Source organism: Thrips palmi, unplaced genomic scaffold, assembly GCF_012932325.1.
Source record: "Thrips palmi isolate BJ-2018 unplaced genomic scaffold, TpBJ-2018v1 HiC_scaffold_12, whole genome shotgun sequence".
Lineage (NCBI taxonomy): Eukaryota > Metazoa > Arthropoda > Insecta > Thysanoptera > Thripidae > Thrips > Thrips palmi.
The window spans coordinates 3,696,577-3,717,239 of record NW_023144623.1 but is presented as its reverse complement, the minus strand read 5'-3'; the positions used below and the strand labels follow the sequence as shown (position 1 = coordinate 3,717,239).

At 51.8% G+C, this 20,663-nt stretch overlaps 1 protein-coding gene across 7 annotated transcripts in view; it reads left to right on the top strand.

Moving 5' to 3' along the window:
- The window catches only part of LOC117640010 (DNA-binding protein D-ETS-3), an 85,802-nt gene that overhangs the window by 4,894 nt on the left and 60,245 nt on the right, over positions 1-20,663 (top strand). For all 7 annotated transcript variants that reach the window (XM_034376169.1, XM_034376168.1, XM_034376171.1 and 4 more), the window contains 2 exons: positions 346-797; positions 18,149-18,202. In XM_034376169.1, the coding sequence (XP_034232060.1) occupies positions 347-797; positions 18,149-18,202 (505 nt within the window). In that variant the 5' untranslated portion in view covers position 346. The remainder of the gene's footprint in view (positions 1-345; positions 798-18,148; positions 18,203-20,663) is intronic.

The following is a 20,663-nucleotide window of genomic DNA, read 5'->3' as shown; positions in this document are numbered from 1 at the left end:
GTGGGCACGTTCGTTATGGTTCCTGGCTTTTTGATTGCTTCTCACTGAGATTCCAAACGCTATGAGTATAGCACTTACGGTGCAATGCACTGAGATATCGCACCATACGTGCAATGCCATAGCCATACTGCACCTTACATTCCGAAAATGCCCTGTGCTCATGCATGGGAATGGGAAGGCATTGCACTTTATGTGCAATGCAATCGCATTGCTGCACCAATTGACGCTATACTCATAGCGTTTGGAATCTCAGTGTTGTTCTTCACTCGGCGACCACCCAAAGGATCTATCAAAGTAAGGGAACGTTTTCACTGTTCGACCCTGACGCCTCCCTGTCTGCCGCAGGATGTACGAGAGCTCGTGCTCGTACCAGTCGGCGCTGGAGCGGCTCGCCTGCCCGTCCATGATCAAGAGCGAGGACTGCTCCGGCGCGGGCGTGGCGGGCGTGGCGGCGGTGCCGCCGGGGGCGGACTGGTACCGCCTGGCCTGCAACACGTCCACGTTCGAGCAGCTCAAGCAGTCCGTGGAGAAGGCCAAGGCGGCGCTGCAGGACCGCGCGGCGCAGGGCTACCTGTCGCCCGCCTCCTTCACGGAGCACCTCGCCGAGCACCTGGCACCCTCCAGCATCGCCAGCGCGGCGGCCAGCATGGCCACCGCCCCCCAGGGCGCCTCCACGGCGCACTCGGCGGGCGGCGCGCACACCCCCGTCAGCCAGCAGCAGCTGCACGCCGCCCCCGCCCCGCAGACCACCCCCGCCCCCTCCAGCCAGGAGCACAAGCGGCCCAGCCAAACCCACGGTGAGTTGATGTTTAAGTTTTGAGTTAGGGGTTCTAACTCACAGCCTGGGTTTAGCTCGCTGGGCCTACCACTTAGATTATCCTTGTACACTTCCTCCGGAAATCACTGGTAATCATATGTCAAAACTGGATATTTTCTCTGGTCTTATCGCCGTTTGGGGGTATTTCTTATGGAAATACGCCAAAAGTGCTCCTATCATGCCAAAGTTTAAGAGTTCTGAGAGAACTTTCTAAGGTAATCACTGGTAATCAGTAATCCTGTGTTCTTTTTTGAGCTGAGTGGTGGACCTCTCGGGCCCGCTTCACATCTGTAAACAAAATGAGGCGCCAAAAATCTATCCAGCAAGCACTGAGAAAACCTTACAAACTAATTCAGAGCTTACAAAGAAAAGCGGTTTGTTTAAACGAAGTATTTTGAGCATACATAAGCTTTCAAAGAAAATACTTCGTAATTTACGAACTAATTTCTTCGTATAAAAAAGTAAATTAGTTCGTATTATGTATGTTCAAAATACTTAGTAAGGTTTTAAGTGTGAGGAATGTTTTTATTCGTTGTGTGTGAACCTTTTCTACCTGTACCGTGAGGGTGAGGTCAGTTGAGTCACATTTTGTGAAGCAAATCCTTAAACGGGTACAAGAGCACCTACGCTGTTCTGGACATTCACGTCCGTCATCTGAAATTGCAGTGAATGGCGTATCGAAATCAAAATGGAGGCTGCAGGATTTCCTGCCTCCTTGGCTGGGGAATCAAATGCGTAGCAGCACTGCACTGAAAATCGAAACGTGAGACATCTCACCCTATCAGATGTAAGACTCCTGACGGAAAATTGGAGATAGTCAAGTCATTCAAGACATTCAAGTCCATAAACGGTGGTACTTCGATGCACGACCGAAAAAGGGTGATACTTCTCGCTGAAAAATTGGTGAGACGTTTCACACCAAATTTCAGTGTGGGTGTAAATTTCAGTGATGAGGATTTTCCAACCCTTTGGGCGTCAATCGAAGAACATTTTTCTCAGTCGATCTCACCACGAGATGAAGCGACCGTGGAGGGTTGCCTTGGGGACCTGAACGCACGGCGGGGAACTGGCGGAAACGAAAGCACACCAACGTCCCAACATCAAAGCGAGTTTTGGTGGACGAACTAGACTCGCTGTCTCAATGCAAATTTCCGAGTGTTTACTTTATTGTTTCAGTTGATCTTGATATTAAGTGAAGGGCTCTGACTCAAATTTCTGCGAGCAGAAAGAGGATGCGAAACCCAAGGGGTTAACCGTTGGACAAACTTTCAACAGCCACCGAAACGGAACCTCGTGCATAGTGAGATGTAGAATCTGTCTCAAAATCAGAATGCTACTTCAAAGGGATCTCTGTCGTCTCTCCGCCGAAATTTTCAGCCAAATAAGCCAGTCCCTCCGCGTTCAAAGTTATGAAAATCTAGAACGTTTTTTTTTCGTTCGTGGCGAGACGAGCGTGGCGTTTTGTAGGTTTCAGTGATAAGCGCCACAAAAGCGAGTCTTGCGTGTGTTGGAGGACAGACGACGGTCCGCGGGCGAGTAGGGACGGGCTAGGGATGCTGTAAGAGGAGAGAGTGTGTGTGTGTGTGTGTGTCTGTGTCTGTGTCTGTGTCTGTGCGTGTGACGTGGACAGCAGCAGCAATAGATGCAGTTGTGGCAGGAGTGGTAGCAGCAGCGAAAGCAGTTGCAGCAGTAGCAGTTGTAGCAGCGGCAGTAGGAGCGGCGAGAGTAGCGGCAGCAGTAGCGGCTACAACAGTGGCTCCAGCGGCGAGTTGACTCTCCTCTCCCAGCTCCATAAATAACTTGGTCGCAACAATGGTTGTCAGATAATGGAGTTGTTGGCTGCCTAGACATGATGCGCTGCTGTTGTGCTGCGCGCGGCCCGCCCTCGGCCTGCCAGCACCACCAGCGCCGCCACCCACCCTTTGTAGGGCCGTGCCGGGGGCGTGCGGCCCGGGGCGGGGCGGGGCGGGGCGGGGGAGAGACCTTGAATGACAAAAAGGATCCAATAATCAGAAATTATCGCACCCTCCGCGCTCCCCATATCGTGAGACCGTTATGGCCGAGTATTTTGCCGTCGACGTGATTTTCACTTCCGCCGCCCGATGCCGACGACGACGCGAGGGGAGCGCCGCGGAGTCGGTCGCTGCGCCGAGTCAAAGTATCGCGCCGATCATTTTGTAACTTCTTTTTTTCGGTTTGTGAGTGCCCAGTACATTTGTGTGCACCCACTACATTTGTGTGTGCTCAGTACATGTGCATACCAGTACATTTGTGTACGTGCACCCAGTTCATTTGTGTGTACCCAGTACACACGTTTTTAGAGACGTATTCTGCCCTCTTCTCTTAGAACATCTTTTCATTCATGACTTTATTTTAACTCAATGGAAGCTGAATGCACTAGCCTACTGCAAACCAAACTGTCAACACCTATTGGTGGACTCTGTACATGCAAGTTTAAACCTCGTTCTAAATGTAGATTGACAATTTTTGCTAACTGTCAACTGCAAACCATTTCGCGCATTACAAAATCTGATGATAATTATCGTAAGTCAGCGATGAATTTGTTATTATCTAGTGATAGCCACAAAATAGTTTCCACAATGAAAATTTATCTCTTTGCTTACACGTGTAGGGCGCCAAAGTGTGAACTCAGTATGCACTTTCTGTGCAGCACAATTATGCATGAACAGATACGCATGCAAGGTGGGAACAAGATTATGCATCTCAGTGTACATTTCATGCATCTTCCAGCCCAAAATGTTCACCAGTGATGCATAATACAGTGTCTATGCACACCTTACGTACCGGTCTGTGCATGCATAATTATGTTTTTAAAAAAAGGTCCTCAAGAATTTAGTATGCGCAGAGCACTCTAAGTTTTCCTGAGGCCTGCTAAGTTTTCAGTACAGTTGTTAACAAAAATTGACCACAGAATTTGTTTTTTTTTTGTGCTTTGCAAGTACGCACACTTGCGTCTGTACTTTCTTCTTTTTTTTTCCGCCGTCCGCCGAGGCGGCGGGAGGCGGCGCGCGACGCGGACAAGATGCTGGCGTGCGGTGTGTCGGCGGGTTAAATGGCTCGCGTGATCCGGGCGGCCGCGCCCCGCACTGTCTGACCGTGCAGACTGATTCCGAGAGTCGTTCTCGTCGCTCTGTCTCTCTCGCACTCGTGGGGTATCCCGCGTGGATGCGAGAGAGACGGAGCGACGAGAACGCCTCTCGGAATCGGTCCGCCGGCCCTGCCTGGCGTGAGCCCAGCGCGAGTGTGTTCTTTCGGATTGGACGTCACTCATGCCGGCTCACCGCCCAAACTTTGCCCCACCCTGCACACAAGGACCGACCCAGGCACTTGGTTCCGAAGGATCGTTTCGTCGCTCTGTCTGTCTCTCTCGCACTCATGTGGCGTTCCGCACGAGTGCGAGAGAGACGGAGCCACGAAAGGACCCTACGGAATCCAGCGGCCAGAGAGCGTCTCGACCATGGCGTTCCCGCCCAGCAGTTATGGCGTTCTCGGATCGGGACAGCGGACTGATTCCGAGAGTCGTTTTCGTCGCTCTGTCTCTCTCCGGCACCTCCACAGGGAACGCCTCATGAGTGCGAGGAGAGACAGAGCGACGAAAACGACTCTCGGAATCAGTCTGCAGGTCGTACTTGGCCGATCACTCGCGTGCCGTCGAGGGATTCGCGTTCGATTCGATGACCCCGCCCGAGCGGCGCTGCTGTTTTCGCAGAGACAAAGTGTCGAGACGAAATGGTCCTGGAACTGCCCCCCCCCCACCCTCCTTCTCTCCCTCCCCCCTCCCCATTGCCCCCCACCCTCCCCCTCTACCCCCCCTCCCCCTCTGTCCCCCTTTGTCCCCCTTCCCATCTCCCCTCTCCCCTTCCCATCTCTCCCTCTGTCCCCCTTCCCCTCTCCCCCTTCCCCTCCCTTCCTTCCCCTCTCCCCCTACCCCTCTCCCGCGCTTGACAAACTGAATCGAATGGGATCATTCATCGAGTGGAGCCACGCGCTCCCACGACGGCCACCGCGCGGCCACGCGTTCCCATCACCGACGCCGATTAAGAAATTACGGCGAAACCCCGCGAATAGACGACGACACCAGAAAAAGAGAGGAGAGAGAGATGGGGATGGGGGACAAAAAAAAAGGTGGCCCCGGGTGGGAGTCGAACCCCGGACGCGCACCCCGCGGCGGGCGGGTGGTCGTGCTGCGAGGCTCAGTAGCAGCTTATCACCGGCTGGGTGTCCTAATTGCGGCTCTCAGCCACATTCGATACAGCCCGCGGCCGCCCCGCCACGCCCCACCCCACCCACCCCGCCCACCCACCCCGCCCACCCGCCCCCACCCCACCCCCGCCCCACCCCGCCCCACCCCACCTCGCCACGCCACGCGCCGCAGACCGAAAAGAGCATTCAAGACGGCGGCGCCGCGCCTCCCTCCCACCCCGTTTGCACTTGGCTGCGAACGGCCTGGACTTACTTCGTTACACAGTGGTTATCTCTGTCCCTATGCAAATGCGGCCACCGGCTTCTCGGACTTGTAATGCTGAAGGAACAGTTTCCCCCTTTCCCCATCCCCACTTTTCCCTCTTCGCACACCGCGTCGGTTCGAAGAACACCCCGGCAAAAGTGAGGAAGTTTTGGCGAGGGAAGCCCAGACACTCGTGAGACTGTGAGTTAGGTTTCATCCCAGGCGTCTATAACCTGTGTGGGATTTTCTAAATGAATAGGTTCAGACTGGTACAGATGGAAAGGTTCAGTTAGAGCAGGTTGATATTTTGAGCGACCATGGCGAGGGACGTGTCGAGGGGGAAATCACTCTTAAAACCTGCGACCCGACTATTTCGCCTATAACGCTCTATTACGCCTCAAAATATAGGGATTTGGCTGAAAACAGACCGAAAAAACCTTAAAATAGATCAAATTTTGAGAATTTCGGCTATTACGCTACTATTACGAACACTATTACGCGTGCTATTACGGACAGAGTGACCCGACTATTACGCGAGTGCTTTCCCCCTCGGTACGTGTTGAAATATTAAACTTTGCGATGAGAAGTGATGATGAGTGTGAACGGGGACATGTTTTTGCAGCCGTTCTGTCCCTAAAATGAGACCAAAATGATAGCAGTTGCAAATCTCGAGGTGTCGGAGGAGGACGACAGCAGACAGTGCGTATGCAAACACATCCGTCAGATGCGAGGTCAGATGTAGCGATATAGATGTCGATTCTTTTTAAAAGACGATGATTTCATAGATGAAGTCTATGGCAGTGTGTGGAGCGTGGACCAGGACGCCAAAGATCGGGTACACGCGCACGCACACACACACACACACGGCCGCGATTTATACGGCGGCGGCTAGTCCCATTCACTATTCAATACCAGCCGTCACGCCGGCGTCACGCTCCGTCACACGACGCCTGTGACGATACGAGGGGTTGAGCGAGAGAGAGAGAGAGAGAGAGAGAGAGAGAGAGAGAGAGAGAGAGAGAGAGAGAGAGAGAGAGAGAGACGGAATGAGGGGGGCGGAGCAGCGCCACGTAGCGCCCGAGGCACGTGCCGGCCGCGTGCCGGCGGGGCTGAGAAATGGCCAAGCGTCCCCACCTCTCTCTCTCTCTCTCTCTCTCTCTCTCTCTCTCCCCCAGTGGCGCGCTCTTTTTCTCTCGGATCCGCGATCCCCCGCGTCTCGCGCGCCGCTAGTTTTCCTCGTTATTTCACCCGGAGAAAAGGACGCCCGCTGCACTGTGTGAGTGTGTTGGTGCGTGCGAGGGAGAGGAAGAGAGAGAGAGGACGCCGGCTTCGGAGGAGAGACCTGGCAGTGTATCAAACGCGGTCACGGAAAAACACCTGTTTCTCTCCTATTGTTTGTTTTGAAAATAGTTTTTCTTGCTTTAATAATTATTTCAAGGTCAAGATGCCTTGACGAAATTCTCCTAATCTGGTTTGAACGAGTGAAGGCAACCGTAAAGTCGTTCCCTTTTTAACTCAAGATTGCTGCAAAACCTGACCTTAAGCAGATCTTTCTGCATATTAAAAGTTTAACTTCATGAAATTTGGATTGTCAGTACGTAACGTTTTAGGTACTGACTTTTCTCTAATTTGCTCGCAGTCTCTTAGAACCATTGAAGTTGTCAGCTTTCGTAGCTTTTAGCCTCAGCCTGTATCAATGTAAAATTTTGGGGTAAGCAGTTAAGGGCGAGCTGTTCTCAAAATGAAGGATTCTCGATCTGGTCCAAATTTCTTGCATCACTCAAATTTGGGTGATGCAGGTGTCCTCATCCAACCTTGAGCAATAAATGCTGCGTGTATGCACAATAACTCAAATTAAGGTGACAAAACCTTCATCGCCAAAATTTGGGTTACAAGAGAATCCACACTCGAATTTGGGTGATGGAGTGTTCGGGTCCCCAAACTTAAGTCCAGTTTATGACTCTTTCATCCAAAACAAGTTAAGAAACAGGATGTATATGTATGCAGTAACCATTCTACTCGCCAGACAAGAAACGTCAAGAATTTACTCTCTACTTTATCACGAGTCTCTGTCCCACGGTTTTGCTGCAAACAAATGGCCAGGCAAAACAGTTGCACTGCGATGCTGTCACCCACCGCCTCTGACTCGCCCATTAGCTGGTTATGATCTACATCCGGCGCGCTTGTGTGTGTATGTGTGCGCGTGGTTGTGTGTGTGTGTGTGTGTGTGTGAGCGAACGCCACAGCATCGCGGGGCTGGAGCCTTGCTGGAGGGGGCTGGAGTATTGCTGGAGCATTGCTGGAGTGTTTCGGCGTGCTGCCAACTCTATTAACGTCGTGTATCCAACAATGAGATATTCAAATAAAGCAAAGGAGCACTTGTCAGGGGAGCGCGTGTTCCCATAACCCCCACCCCCTCGTCGTCACGTATACAGTGTCGCGCCGCTCGCAATGAAAAAGGGCCCACGACGCTCGGACACGTAACGACGTAAGGGGAAATCGGGAAATGAATAGGCTGTCTTTGTTTTATGTTTTTCGCACGCGTCATACGGTTTTATTTGCATTGAATCGCGGCGAGACAAACGAACTATCCACCTACAGCTCTTACGGGAAAAGCCTTTGTTTTAGGTTTCTTGAACTGTCTCTTTCCTGGAAGAATCACATAGTGTCAGTGGGGAAGAATCGTAAAGAATCGAGCACCAGAAGAGTGGCTAGAATGGACCACCCCACCATCAGCCCGAATTGTCTCATTTTGTGATCAGTACAAGTTCGGGATCAGACTGCCAATAATCCTCACCGCACGGAGTATTCTTGAGCGATTCTTGAGTCACTGGATGACTGTCAGAAAATCTTTCATGACAATATCAATGAGAATTGATATTTTCATGGAAGCTCTGTCATAACAGAGGCTTCTTAATCGTCTGGTTCAGAAACATTTTTGTTTGGAAAATTAGCGATGAACCTTTTATCAATTGAGAACCAAACCGTGTGGAGGCTTGAGCTATTTTATTATTTCCCACTGACCCAAGGTGATCTAATGTATGGTTTCATCACATTCTTCTAAGGAAAATTAGACTTGAAATTTTTCATCGAGTGACAACTAAAATTTTCACAGTGCAGGCGTATTGGTCGTGTTCCTTTTCCAAATTCGAAAGTGCATATCAGACGCGGTCGTATACTGCTGCAGCTCCTGCAGCAACGTAGTCCGATGGTCCTCACTCAACTCGTTCGTATTCCTTTCTTTCAACTGCTGCAGTCGGAGAGCACAGAGTGGGGGTGGGAAGGGGGAGGGGGATGGAGAAGGGGGAAGGGGTGCTGTAAACGTGCGCGGCGCGGGTCACCGCCACATGTTACGGATGGAATCAGATTATTATTCAATTAAGCCAATAATCGAGGGAAAGGGAAGGGGAGGGGGTAATGATGCAGTGCAGGGCCACTGCGGTTCAACTCGCCGTATCGGCGACGTGTCAGCGGCAAAATTATGCGCTGCAATGGCACTTCGTCACCGCACTCCGTCCGCCGGACTCGGACTGGACTGCAGGCTGATTCCGAGCACGGCTTTCGCGGCTGTCTCTCTCGCACCTTTACGCGACGCCCCAAGAGTGCGAGAGAGACGGAGCGACGAGAGCGGTGCTGGGAGTCGCGAGGCTGGGAATCGACCAATCGAACGGCCGAGCGACATGAGGGAATGGACGCCGGGGACGCGTGGGAGTTGTTTGATCACTGCCATCCGAGTTGCGTTACTTTCGACACTAAAAAGTGTAATGACGTTGAAAAGTGGTTGTGATTGCTAATGGTGGCTCTTCATGCGCCGTCAGATACAGTGAATTTTTTTTCTTGGAAACTTTTGCGATGATTTCTACACATTTGAATGTCATGTAAATATAGAGTATTTAATAAGAAAACAATGATGGTATGACCACAAAAAAAATCCGCAATTCAACGCCCCTTTATTTTTCATTAGTATTTAGTTCAACTAGAAGGAATTTTTCAAAAAATGTTTTAGGTAGAGAAGTGACTGTCTCGCCTGAGTCGAGTCTCATATACATGGTAATAGAGTAATCCAGCTTTCTATTGTTTAAATAATGTCTGGCACGAGTCGGCGAGCAACGTACTGCGATGAATGCCTTGTTTTACATCTTTTATTACTTATATACCCATAGTTAAAGAAGTAATGAAAGGCTTCAAAAATCAGTAATGCCTAGAAGGAAATCGCTTGCTAGGAGAATCCTTTCGAGTCGAATTTCCACATACTCCAGTCAAATGCATTCGCCGTGTCGCACGTATCGTTCACGGCCACATGTTGCGGGTCTGGAGTGCACGAGGGCAAGGGGAGTCTGATAGGCCGTGTCCCTGAACACGCCGCAGTGGCACTGCAAACACACCGCACCGCCACGCCTTGGCCACGCCACCCCGATCGACAGCGACACTGCAAAGCACTTGATTATTTGCGCCTCAATGTACTCCTCCGAAAACAGCCCGTCTGTCTGTCTGCCTGTCTGTCCGCCCGTCCGTCCCGTTTCAATCACTCCCTCACACTCCCCTCCTGCCGGCCACTTCCGGACCAGAGTCTCTTTTAAATCTGACGTCCCGGCCGCCCGGCTGGTCGTTTTCAAACCGAAGGGTAGGGTGTGTTGGTTCGTGCCGCCGTGACCCCTACACCATAATTCTTCCCATTTTTTCCTCGCCGTCACTTCGTGTCACTTCTGGCCAGATTTTTCGATCGCTGAAAAGTGAAGGGTGAGAATGGCGGCCAAATTTTCGAGAGGAATATATCTCACCTTGTGCTGTGGATCCAAATGGTCACCAAATGGACCCTACCTATGCATTCCTCGTCCGGAGAGCAATCCATTGGAGCGGTAAAACTTTATGTTTGAGTCCCATTTAGTGACTCTGGAGCTCAAAACGTGTCCGAGATTTTGACCGTCTGTAACCGGTCTTCTGGCCCACTGTGAACCTCACCTCAGTGTATGACACATTCCCAGCAAACAAGAACAAAAGCGCGCACAGGTAGCGAAGGCGTCTATCGCGCTCCGTCAGGACAACCCTTTGAGGCGAGAATACGCTTCGGGGCAAGTTCTAATCAGGACAGTATGAGCTCGGTCGCTGTCGTCGTCGGCTGCTCCGTATCAGTTGGGGAGGGGGAGGGGAGGGGGCGCACTGACACTGCGCTGCTGCTAATTCTATTATCTGATACAATCACGCACGCCCCTCGTTTGTAGTGTGTTAGTGTGTGTTGGTTGTGTGTTGGTGTGTGTGTGTGTGTGAGTGTGAGTGTGTGTGTGTGTGTGTTGACGTTTGTGTGCGAGTGTGAGGGTAGGGGTTACACACGTTTGAGGCCTCCCTTGCAAGAAGGACTCAGTCACTTAGAAAACGCGGCGTTTCAACAAGTCGCCCCCCCCCTGGTGCCGGCGTCACCCCTTCCCCTCCCCTTCCCCGGGGATGACACTGATTAGCAGAAATGGTGCCTGTAATTGGGATGATGCTGCGGTAATGCGTAACCGAGCAGAAATGGGGCGGTTCCCGTCAAGGATGATCGATTTTACTTCTTGGATCACAAGAAGGGGGACGTTTTTTAAGTTTGTATATGATTTTATTGGCGCAACGATTAAGGCCCTCAGATAAGAGCTCTTTTCAGCGTAGACGTCCGAAATTCTTCATTTGGTAACCGGGGAAAGAAGAAAGTCAAGGTCGTTGCCGGAAGTGTTATTCGTTATTTCCCTAAGGGAAAAAAATCCCTAACGTCCTTAATCAAACGGAGATTTGTTTTGTTTTACAAGCGTGTTGACGGAATGCACTTGTTTTTTTTCTGTAACGCCACCGATTTAGAATGCCGCTGGCCACCGTGTGGGCGCGAGCGCGAACTCGTAGATATGGCGTCACCCCTTCTCTCTCTCTCTCTCTCTCTCTCTCACTCACACACACACACACACACACACACACACCAATTCTCGCACACCGCTGGCTGGCCATGCCGCGCGCTATCAAGGGCCATTCATCGGAGAGGGACAGGTCGGGTCGCTCCACGCGCGTGTGTGTGTGTGTGTGTGTGTTGATGGAATGATTTCGTCGAGGTAATTAGTGGCGACATTGCAGGGGACGATGACGTCACGATGACGTCGTGTCCACGATGCGGCCGTGATAACGGGGATGGTTAATGCGCTGCAGAGGTGTGCATTCTGGTAACGATGCGATGACATGATTTGCGGGGGGAAGGGGGGGGGACAGGGGGACAGGGGGGAGGCGTATACTGCCCTGCCTGTCAGGATGCGCGTAGAGGGATGAGGGGACACTTCGAGAAAAGAAGATCGAATGACTCGAAAATCTGCAACGCGTCCAGGAATAAACGCTAGTTGTCTACACGTCAAAAGTAAATACCTTAAATTCCCAAGCAGCTCCAGTAAAATATACCTTCTTTTTCCAGGTCGTTTGTTGAACGTCCAACCTGAAACCTTAAACCTGCTGGGGATTTATTGAATTTTGTGTAGTTAACTGGTTATATTCAATTAATTTTGGAAACGTGGAAACGATGCTAATTTTTGGTGATGCATTGAACTGACAAATGATGACCTCACCATTAACGTCGTGTTACTAAAATGTGTACAACCCTTGAACATATTGCAGCCACACCTGCATGGTTCGTAAACAAAGTGCTGATTTTCTGAACTGAGTGTGCGACTTATTACTAGTTTCTGGTTAAATTGTTAACAGTCTTAGTAGCATTTGTCGACATCCATTCTGCCCTGGAGGTATAACTAGTAAAAAAGGTTCTGGCAACCTTTCAAAACGCCCATGAGAGTGTCGGCAAGTCTACATTAAGTGAAAGGTCCGAATTTGCATCGCGGGCCTTAAGAACAAGCCACGCCCGAACCACGGTATTTATCCTTTCACCTCGTCCCTGACCGTGCCCATTGTTTGAACAGGGCGAGACGCGTTGGCAGACGGACAGCCTGGCTGCCCACCACAAGAACAACCCCGCACCACACACACACACACACACACACACACACACACACACACACGCCCAGCCACCAGCACCATCACACCGCACTACTGCCGACACAACACAAGAATAATGGCTTTCGCCGAGAGAGGGAATGCCTGTGTGTGTGTGTGTGTGTGTGTGTGTGTGTGGTGTGTGTGTGCAACCCCTTCCCTCCCCCGCCACGCGCCACCAAGCAGCGGTTACTCTATCAGCTTGTGGGGAAAGGGGAGGGCAGGGCGCGCCACGTCAGAGCAACGCAGAAATATGTAAAACACGTTCGAAAATAACAAACAAGGGAATACGGTCCGTCATTCGCCTCGGTGTGTGTGTGTGTGTGTGTGTGTGTGTGTGTGTGTGTGTGTGTGTGTGTGTTTGAACTGTGTGAGAGTGTACGCGCGCGCTCCGCGGGTCTCGCTGTGACTCATTCGAAATGAAGCCATATTTCTCCTCCCTCTCGATTTGTTTGACTCTTTCTGCCTGACAGATATTGCGACGTATTCTGAATTTCAATGACTGTATGTCGCGCTTTGCGCCACGAGCATTGGCGGGGCGTGGCGTGGCCGGGCGTAGCGGGGTGCCAGCGCGCCGGACCAAAATTCAAAATAGGCAGAGGCCACATGAATTTCAGTCACAGGAGGGATAGTGTGTTGCAAGCAGACAAATAAAATGTGGGCTCAACAAGGAAGTTTGTAATCATACCGAATCATGCTCTTTTCCCCGGTCTTCATGTTCAACTCAACTTTTTTTGAATATTTTTTTCTTTTGCGTGCTTGTGCTTTATTTGCGTGTAGTTTTTGACACTTAGAACCGAAGAACGACCCTTAAAATGCAATTCCTACAGCGCTCAGATTCTTTTTTCTTCTTTTTCTCGTATTTTTTTCTGGTATTTTGTTGTTTTTTCCCCCTCTTTTTTCCCTCGCAAATGAAGCCGCGGGCCTCATCGCGGCCGGGCTTCTCGCGCGCCTCGCCTCGCGTCGGGCAGTTTTCTCTAACGAGCTGTTGCCAGAATCCCAAGTTCTCGCCTCGCCACGCCAGGCCGTGCCACGCCACGCCACGCCACGCCACGCCACGCCACGCCTCGACCCCCAAAGCTAAAAAGACGCATTAATAGGGGAAGACGCGCTAATGACCGCCCCCTCCCCCTTCCCACCCTTGCAGCGGCGCCACAGTGCTGCACCACAGTGCGGTCCGATTCCGAACGGCGCTTTCGTCGCTCTGTCTCTCTCGCACCCGCTGGGGATGCTCTATATCCATCCAGTGCGAGAGAGACAGCAGCGCGGCAAAGGTGTTGCTATTCGGAATCAGCCCGCCTGCATCGCTGCAGACTGGTTCCGTGAGTCGTTTTCGTGGCGCTGCCCCTCTCGCTCTCATAGGGCGTCCCGTATAGGTGCGAGGAGAGGGACGGCGCGACGAAAACGACTCTCGGAGTCAGTCTGCTGGCTGGGCCAAGGCGGGGCCGATCCATGCCCCGGGCGGGACGCGCTCAGCCGCGGTGCACAGTGGGCCAGAAGACCGGTGGAGGCGGCCAAAACTCTGGAAGCGTTTTGAGCTCCAGAGTCTCTAAATGGGACTCGAACCGAACGTGTGACCCCACCAATGGATTGCTCTTCGAACGAGGAATCCATTGGTGGGGTCACACGTTCGGTTCGAGTCCCATTCAGCGATTCTGGGGCTCAAAACGCGTCCGGAATTTTGGCCGCCTCCACCGGTCTTCTGGCCCACTGTGCGGTGCACGGCGGGCTGCCTACCTGCTAAGGGCGTCCGTCCGGTCGAGCCCCCCCCCCCCCCCCCCCCCCCCCCCCCCTTTCCTGCCCTCGCGACTCCCCAATCTTGCCCCATGCTCGCTGCTGTAAACTTGCATAACCCTTCGTTTTCTTCTCCCCTCCCCATGCCTCGCGGTCGTCGTGTGCTCTTTCTTTTGCGTGGCTTCGCGCGCGTATTGCCGCGGTGTGTCATTATTTTCCTTCCGTTCTAATTTTTCTTTTTTTTAGGGGGGATTCGGATTTTCGATGACGCAAGACGATACTCCTACTGGTCTTCAGTAGGTGGGCCAGGCCGGCACGGGACAGTCCTCCCCCCTCCCCCCCCTCCCTCTCGGACCACTTAGGGCCGTAATCTGGCAGCCCTAAATCACCCCCGCCCCTCCTGGAGAAGCTCCAGCTCCCCCCTCCCCCTCCGACCGCCTCGCCCCCGCCGCCGTACATCAAAATACTATTCTATCTCGCCGTCGTTAATTTTTTGCGCGCAGATTTCTTTTCCGCCCCAACTTTCTTTCGCTCCTTTCTTCGCCCAGCAGCCCGGGAAGAGAAATGAGAGCCGTGGCGGGGTGGGGCGGGGTGGGGTGAGGCGGGGCGGGGCGGGGTGGGGTGGGGTGAGGCGGGGTGTGCGAGGGAACCGCGCGGACTGTGGTGGGGAAGACCTGGCCAGTTAACTTTCGCCCCGACTTACGGCTTTTATTTTTAGGTTTCATTTCCGCACCACTTATACTAACTGCCTGCAGACGCGGGACCCTGGCTCGGCCCGCCCTAGGAGGCCCGCCGAGAGGCCCGCCGCCCCCGCGGACCTTTGGGGCGGTCTTCGAAAACGCCCCCAGCGGGCTTCGAGGTCGCGTCGAGGTACACTGCTGTGCGCAGTGCTGAGACCTTGCACTGCAAACCCAGAGGTCGGACTAAACTTGTGGCCACTTCAGCCAGACGCGAGACCAAAAGTCCTTGCCAAGTTTCGGACAGACTGCTGGAAATCGGTCCAAAATTTGGTCAGACGGAACGGTCTGACCACCTAAGGGTGAGACATTTATGAATTACCACAATTTGGCCAGAATTTTAGACTCACTCAATACGGCCTAGGCGGCCTATGTTTAGTGGTCAGGTGAAAAGTCAGACGGTTTTCTGGCGAGACATTTTTGTCGGACCTTATTTTGGCGATATTTAAGTGTGCCAAAAACTTGGCAAGACTCTATGTCAATTTGGCACTGAGTCTTTCCATTTGATTTTCAGCGTGGCCAGCCGTGCTGAAAAAAATTTCTGCCATCGGAATTTCCGAGGGAGTGTGCACCAGCGCAAACCTCTAAAAATCGAAAGGTGAGACTTGCCACCCTTCAAGGGGTAAAACAAGTCTCATGTCTGACCGATAACACTCAACATACTAGAATGTACGACCGTAAAACGGTGATACTTCGATATGACATTAAATGGGGGATATTTTATTGTACCACCGGTACTATAGGGTGTTATTTCCCCAGTCTTGCTGGTGTCTCACCTTAATTAGAGTACTATCTCTTTGGCGGTGATACAATTGTTCATGACCTGTTTTGTACATTGGTTTTGAACCGTATAATGAGCATGCGGTGAGCATGCGTGAAAATGTCGTTACACCTTAAACCGTCTCGAAAACCCTCGAGTGTCACATTGGCATCGAAATGACATCATCGTGGAGAGGCCTCATCCAATCTCGACAACGAATAACACTTTCTGAATGAGTCATCTCGTTCGAAAAGTTGTGTCTGTCTCAGGGTTGAGTTCTGGAATAAGTTTGGCATCGCGGCCGCGGCGGCTCGGCCCGAGGTATGATGGTGGCCGGGCCGAGCCTGCCCTGCCGTTGCCATGGCGACGCCGGGGCCAATGGGGCGGCGGGCTGCTGGGGCGGTGCGGGGGCGGGGCGGCACGCGCTGGTCCAGGCGGCGGCGGTGGAGCCGGGCCGGCAAGAGGCCATGCTGCCGCACGCTGCGTAGACGCGGCCAGCTCAGAGAACGGATGGTTTTCACGGTAAAAACGATTCCTGGTTTTCCCAGGAGCTCCCTAGAAATGACCTATGTCTCTACCATTGGCCTCCTGGGAAAACCAGGTACCGTTTTTACCGTGTTGCCAATTCAGGCACCTTGTGTGCTGTATACTGTAGTAGATTTATGGTCAGTATTATGAAAGATACCAAGCCTACACAACAAGAACGGTTTCTGATTTTTCCAGGGACTTTCTGGGAATCGCATTGTCTCAACTGGACTACCTGGAAAAACCAAGTACCGTTTTTGCCGTGTAGCGAAATATAGCAGCCAGAGGAAGTGTTTTTTGATGTTCAGTGTTTCAAATTTCTCTATGCAAGAACTACATATACCTTTTCAAAAGTAGTCATAACTGAATGAAATAAACGAAAAGGTGAACAACAGCACTTCCCCGCCAACTTTGAAAAAAAAATGCAGAGGCATTATTTTTATCGTGTGGAGAAGAAAAGCCCTATTCCGATAACTTAATTTTTGAAAGTACAAAACTGGCGAAACGGGACTGAAGTTTTGCGAACTTCCGAGGACTTTTCGGTTCAATCGACTCGATTTCTCCGAAAGTAGGTGCACTCAAATCGTTAAACCGCACAAGATCACACGTTTGTTTCTGGTTGTTTTTTTTTTTTCGAGTGCTGTGCTGATGCGCCGAGGACGCGCGATAGGTGAGGAACAATAAAAAAAGGCCGAGTGTTTGGCGCTCGCAACGAGGAACGATGAACGACGAGGGGGCGGTCGCGGCGTGGAGGGCATCCGTCATCGTTTTAATTCAGCCGATGTGACGTGATAACGATATTCTGGATCGTCGTCCCCCTCCATCCCCCTCCCCTTTCCTCGGCACCCCGCAGGTAATTAGCACCTCGCGGAGTGCCACAGTGTGTTGTGCCACACGCCGCGGCGTCGCTCCCACTTTTTCTGCCACCATCACGCATTAGCCGTGATTTATCGAAGAGCGGGAAAGGCGTACCGCGGGGCGGTTCCGAAGAACGGTACTCTCGCCGCGCTCTGTCTCCCTCGCACTCGCGGGGCGTGCCGTTCCGTTCAGCGGTAAGAGAGAGAGAGAGAGAGAGAGAGAGAGAGAGAGCGGCGTTCGGATGCGTCCTTCGGACACGAGTTTTGGGCCCCGTGAACCAGCTGTTACTGCGAGCGGAAGAGGAAACAAAAGTCGTCAGATTTAAAGAGGCCACGAAAAAAAAAGGAGTCTGGCAAAGGCCTTTTTTTTTGTACGGGTTAAAAGTCGGTCAGGATAATTTTCTGGCCTTGATCGGTCATGCTTGTGAACTGTAAGCAAGCAAGGGAAAACATGTCAACAGGAAGGACGATGGCAATGCCACTGTGGTAGATACACTGGTAAAACTAAAGCGTAGTGTTATCCTCTGTTTTCAAGCGTAGTTAGTTTACGCTTGAAATCAAGCGTATCAGGCTCATCCACCAATAATCTCTCTATCTTAATGCATGGGGAAATTTCTAGTCTATGCTTCTTCAAGCGCAACGTCTTCAAGCGTAACATTATGCTTGACTCAAGCATATAGTTACGCTTTAGTTTTACCAGTGTAAAAGCGAGATCAAGCCCAGGCTGCAAGATGAAAGCACCCACTCACCAAAGGGAGTTCTGTCGAAATGAGATAAATGCTTTCATTTTGTAATAAGAGCACTTTTATTGCTTTAATAATAGTTTCCGTGATACAAATTAAATTTGCCTTTATTTAAATAAAATAAGATTTCATGGCACTACTACAAAGGACTCGCTTGTGTAGGAGGAACGTATAGGGAACCGGAAATAATTACAATGTTGGCGTCCAGTGCATTCAAAATTGCGATTAGAATGTAGCATAAAGTCCATCGAGATAACATTGCCACTATGAAAAGGATTGAACTTTGAAATCCAAACTTTGCAGACGAAAACGGGCACAAGTTTAAACTTAAGTTCTCAGATTTTATTGAAAGCAGAATGCTGCGCCCGATGTTGTTGAGTGAGACCCACCCGAGATGCCAATTGTTCCGTGCTCACCATGTCCCGTGTCCGTGTTGACTGCATTTTGATTTGTCTCTCTCGAGTGGCAGGCCGACCCCGCATCCTCTAAGCGACCCTCGTTCTTGTTGCAGTGACCAGCAGCAAGAGTTACCACTCGTCGGACAGCAGCGCGCGAGTGAAAAGCGGTGAGTCTCGCCATGTCGCGCCATGCGGCTCCTCGAGTCAAGTTGGTGCCACTGGCACTGCAGACTGATGCAGAGAGTCACTTTTCCTCTCTCGCACTCATGGGGCGTCCCGTATAGGTGCAAGAGAGACAGAGCGACGGAAACGGCTCTCTGAATCAGTCTGCTGCACCCACCACTGTGATGTCGGTGATGGAGAGCGGCCGCGACGCCAAAACAAAGCGGCAGTCTCGTTGCCGCAACTGTCGGATTTGCATGACGACTTTGATTCCTTTTGACGACTCAAAGTTTTACACTCATGTTCAGTGCAGTGAGTGCGCGCGCGTGCACACACACACACATGCGCGAGCACTCACAAACACTACACACTCATACAAACTCTTAGCTAAAACCTCACAATTCGATCATATATCAGACAAATTTTTAATATTTTGCTATACGCATAGTAAGGAAATATTTTCTCTTAACCTCACTGGTAAAACAAAGGCACCCTACACCTCTCAGGGCCTGAACAGTCTTTCACGCCCATTGAGGGCGTGAATAGTTGTTAAATACCCTTTGGAAGGACTTTCAGGCAAAATTTTAATGCCCTTCGAGGGGCTTAAATCGTTTATGCACTTATGCCTTGATTTCACCAGTGCTTTATAGGAACAAAGAAACATTATTTGTTAGGCCTGGGATAGTTGGTAACTTTTTAAGAGGGCACTAGAAGAAATTTCTACTACACCTCAAACACACCTTCAACCTAAACCTACACCATAAACCCACACCTTACAAGTGTACCTTCACCCACTCGCACGCACAGGCCTCTGCCCGAGGCCGTGCCAGCCCATCAATAACTTGCAATCGATGATGCACAGCTTGCGCCGCTCGCGCCTCGCGGCCCCACCCTGGGCCGAGCCCTGGGCCGAGCCCTGGGTGCACCCTGCCCCCGTTTGGCACTTCAATCATCGCGTAATGAAATAATGGGCCCGGGGCGTGGCTGCAGCACAACACCAACACACGCACACACTGAACGCACACACCACACACACACACACACACACATACACACACACACACACACACACACACAGGCCCACAGGCCCACATGCACGCGGTGTTTGTCGATGCACCCCCCGGTGGGGTAGTTTATTATTGGTCGTGGTTAAAAGGGGAAACAATTGCTGCTGTGGGCTTGTCTGTTTTAGGTGTGGGCTGACAGATTTTTGAAATGTGTAGTAGAATCAGCTCCTGGTTGAGACGATAAACCCTCTGAACGCATTCTACTACAGTTTCTGAAAGTCTTCCGACAACTGAGCGCGCTTTTGAACTGCATTGCAAAAAGGGCTCCTGATTTTTTTCAGTAAAGGTGTAAGTGGGGGAGTTCCTCGGCAAGCAAGGCGAACTCCTAACTTGAAACTTACACTGTTATTTGGCACGCTTGGCTCTAAGCGTTGTTTTTCGTTCCGAGTTTCTCCTGCCTGTTGAAATGCGTGGGAGAATTTCGTCTGTACCTTCGACTTAAAGCGTGATTGCATGCTTGAATGAAACGTACCGCTACGCAACTTCAGGTTTTTCAGTGCCCCCGCTCTCTCTGGCCCTCGCTGCTTGGTGAGGAGGGTCAGGGGCAGCCTGGGTGACACTCGGCACGCTCTGTCTCCTCGCCTCGCAGTGCTAGGTGCCTGGAGAGAGGTGAGAGAGAGAGAGAGAGAGAGAGAGAGAGAGAGAGAGAGAGAGAGAGAGAGAGACGCTGAAAGGGAGAGGGGGAGAGAGACAGACAGGCAAACAGAGACAGAGAGGGGAGAGAGAGAGAGGCCGAGAAAGAGCCGCCGGGCTGGAGCTGCCCGCGCCCTCTGGTGGCCGCGAGGGTGGTTCGCGTTGCTTCAGCTTGCTCTATCCGCCGCCAGAGGGCGCCTCCCGCCGCGGACCGCGACACGGAGTCGCTGCAAGGCCATCGATTGAGCCACCCCGCCGCGAGGTTCCGCCGCACGCCGGCAGAGCGCGCCACCGCCCGCCTCTTGGGGCCGCCGTGGGCCGCCGGCACCGCGACGCGATTTCAGGGGGCAGCCGCGAGAAGTCCTACGTCTGCCTCTCTCTCTCTCTCTCTCTCTCTCTCTCTCTCTCTCTCTCTCTCTCTCTCTCTCTCTCTCTCTCTCTCTCTCTCTCTCTCCTCTCCTCCCTCTCTCCCTCCCCTCCCTCCCCCCTCCCTCCCCCCTCTCCTCTCTCTCTCTCTCTCTCTCTCTCTCCTCTCCTCTCTCTCTCTCTCTCTCTCTCGTTCTCGGTTGCCTCGTTCGTGAGTAGAGCTGTGGATTTAGCCTTTGATTGGCTTGTGATTTAAGCCCGACAAAAATACAAGTTACATTGGAAGACGGATTCTAGATTTTAATACATTGCCATTGTCAAGAAAAACGTACCGAGAGCCGACAGACATCAATTAACTTGTAGCGCGTTTAAATCACCTCCAGGTGTCGAATTTTGTCTG